The 1707-nt window shown below is 58.0% G+C and overlaps 1 protein-coding gene across 1 annotated transcript in view; it reads right to left on the bottom strand.

The window, feature by feature from the left end:
* LOC113214282 (single-stranded DNA-binding protein 3) overlaps positions 1-1707 on the bottom strand; it is a gene marked incomplete in the record, with an annotated part of 54012 nt that overhangs the window by 45017 nt on the left and 7288 nt on the right. Inside the window, 1 exon segment of the mRNA XM_052269828.1 lies at positions 647-719. Coding sequence (XP_052125788.1) covers positions 647-719 — 73 coding nt within the window.

The raw sequence follows: 1707 nt of genomic DNA, 5'->3' as shown, positions 1-1707 counted from the left end.
CCGCGGCTGCTCTGCTCCGCGCCGCTCAGTTCGGCTCCGCGCCGACCCGCGCCTCTCTCTGGACCGTGCCCTGCCGGTGCCGCCCCGCCCCGCCCGGCCCCGCCCCGCGCACCTCCGATGTGTTCCCCTCTAGCAAGCCTTCCTCTGCTCCTGGTCCACACCGACACCGGCATAGCCAGGCAGCCCAGCCGCAGGAGTAGTAGGGCCCGCCACCGGTGGCGCCCGAACGACTGCCAAATTCTCCCCCCGTTCCAGGTCGCTCCAGCTCCAGCTTCACGGCTCCAGACAGAATGCACCGGCGAGGGGCACTTGCAAGAGAAGTCGCGACGACCGATTGACGTCGTCCGGTCCGGTGCGACCAGTCTCTCAGGTTTACAATCGGATTCCTACGTCATTGCGCGACATCGCCGTGACGTCCGGACCCGGACGGACGACTTAAGGATCGATTTCATTAATTGTGGCGAGCGGGGTGGCGGCGCGTTGCGACGCGTGGCGCAGAGGGCCTCCCCGGCACGCCACGCCACGCCACGCCACGCCCCGCGGCGGATCCGATCCCTGACCTGCGCCAACGGTCCGAGCGCGCGTTGTTCTTGTTGGCGGGAAGACTTGAAAAAGCGTCGTCGTCGAAAAGTCTTTTACTACTCACCTCTGATAAGAAGGTCTGTGCAGCCTTTTGAGCTCCTACGTGTAATAAGTACTCGTAGACGTATAACGCTAACCTGCAACAGACAGACAAGGACGAGGAAGATTAGAGAACAGCACACACACGGAGGCCATGGAGAGAGAGGTCACGTCAGCAGCGAAGGGGAACAACACACACTAATCGCTGGTCATTCATTCCAGTGCGATCGCGTCTGCCAGCACATGATGATGATGGACTGGGTGCGCATGATGGCATGCGCGCGATGACAGACGATGTGTAGGAGGGGGGGGGGGGATCCAAGAGAAAGGCAGATAAGACCTGTCACCGCACCCAGCAGCTGTTCGCTGACGCGGCGCCGGCCGTGTGCCACGGAAAGCAAAGCCGGTCGTGCTGCTCACTGACAGCTGCACACACACGCACACACACACACACACACACACACACACACCAGGCGCGGTGGTGGTGCGGTGTAGTCAGTCAGTGGCAAATCAGCTGACTGCTGTTTACCAGCAGCAAGCTGCGGCTTGCGGAAGGGGCGGCCGCCGCGGCCTGCCCTGGGTCAACGAGTACTAGCGCCCCGCCGCCGTCGTGTCGTGTCGTCGCTCTCGAGGGGGGAATGACATGACACCCGCCGCCGGGTGTGTTGTGGTGCGAGTGATATGCTTCACAGAGAGGCGTCGTCAGGGGTGTCTTAAGCCCCAGCATCGTCGCAGGGCTGAGATTTCAGGAGACGTAGAAGACGACCAGCAAGCAGCGTGATGTCTTCACGTGTTCGAATCCATGAGAAAGACGAAGGAAATGAGGAGGGACACGGCGGAGGGGGGTGGGGGGGGGCACAAATCCACTTGTAGACAATATGCAACACACGAAAATTAATTGTACGTCTAGATGTTGCAATTGTTTTCAAATTAATGACATCTATCAACTTGTGCCATAGCATATCAAGATATTATGCTTAAATATTGACACACTGTCAAATAAATTTAAACATAGGTAACCATTTCAGATTTTGTTTTTTGGACTGAATGAAAAGAAACTAAACCAATGGATTTGAACAACTAAAC

This window comes from Frankliniella occidentalis, unplaced genomic scaffold, assembly GCF_000697945.3.
Source record: "Frankliniella occidentalis isolate FOCC.00 unplaced genomic scaffold, Focc_3.1 Scaffold5, whole genome shotgun sequence".
In the NCBI taxonomy this organism is placed as follows: domain Eukaryota; kingdom Metazoa; phylum Arthropoda; class Insecta; order Thysanoptera; family Thripidae; genus Frankliniella; species Frankliniella occidentalis.
Note: the sequence above shows the minus strand (reverse complement) of the source record. Positions and strands in the feature narration are given on the sequence as shown.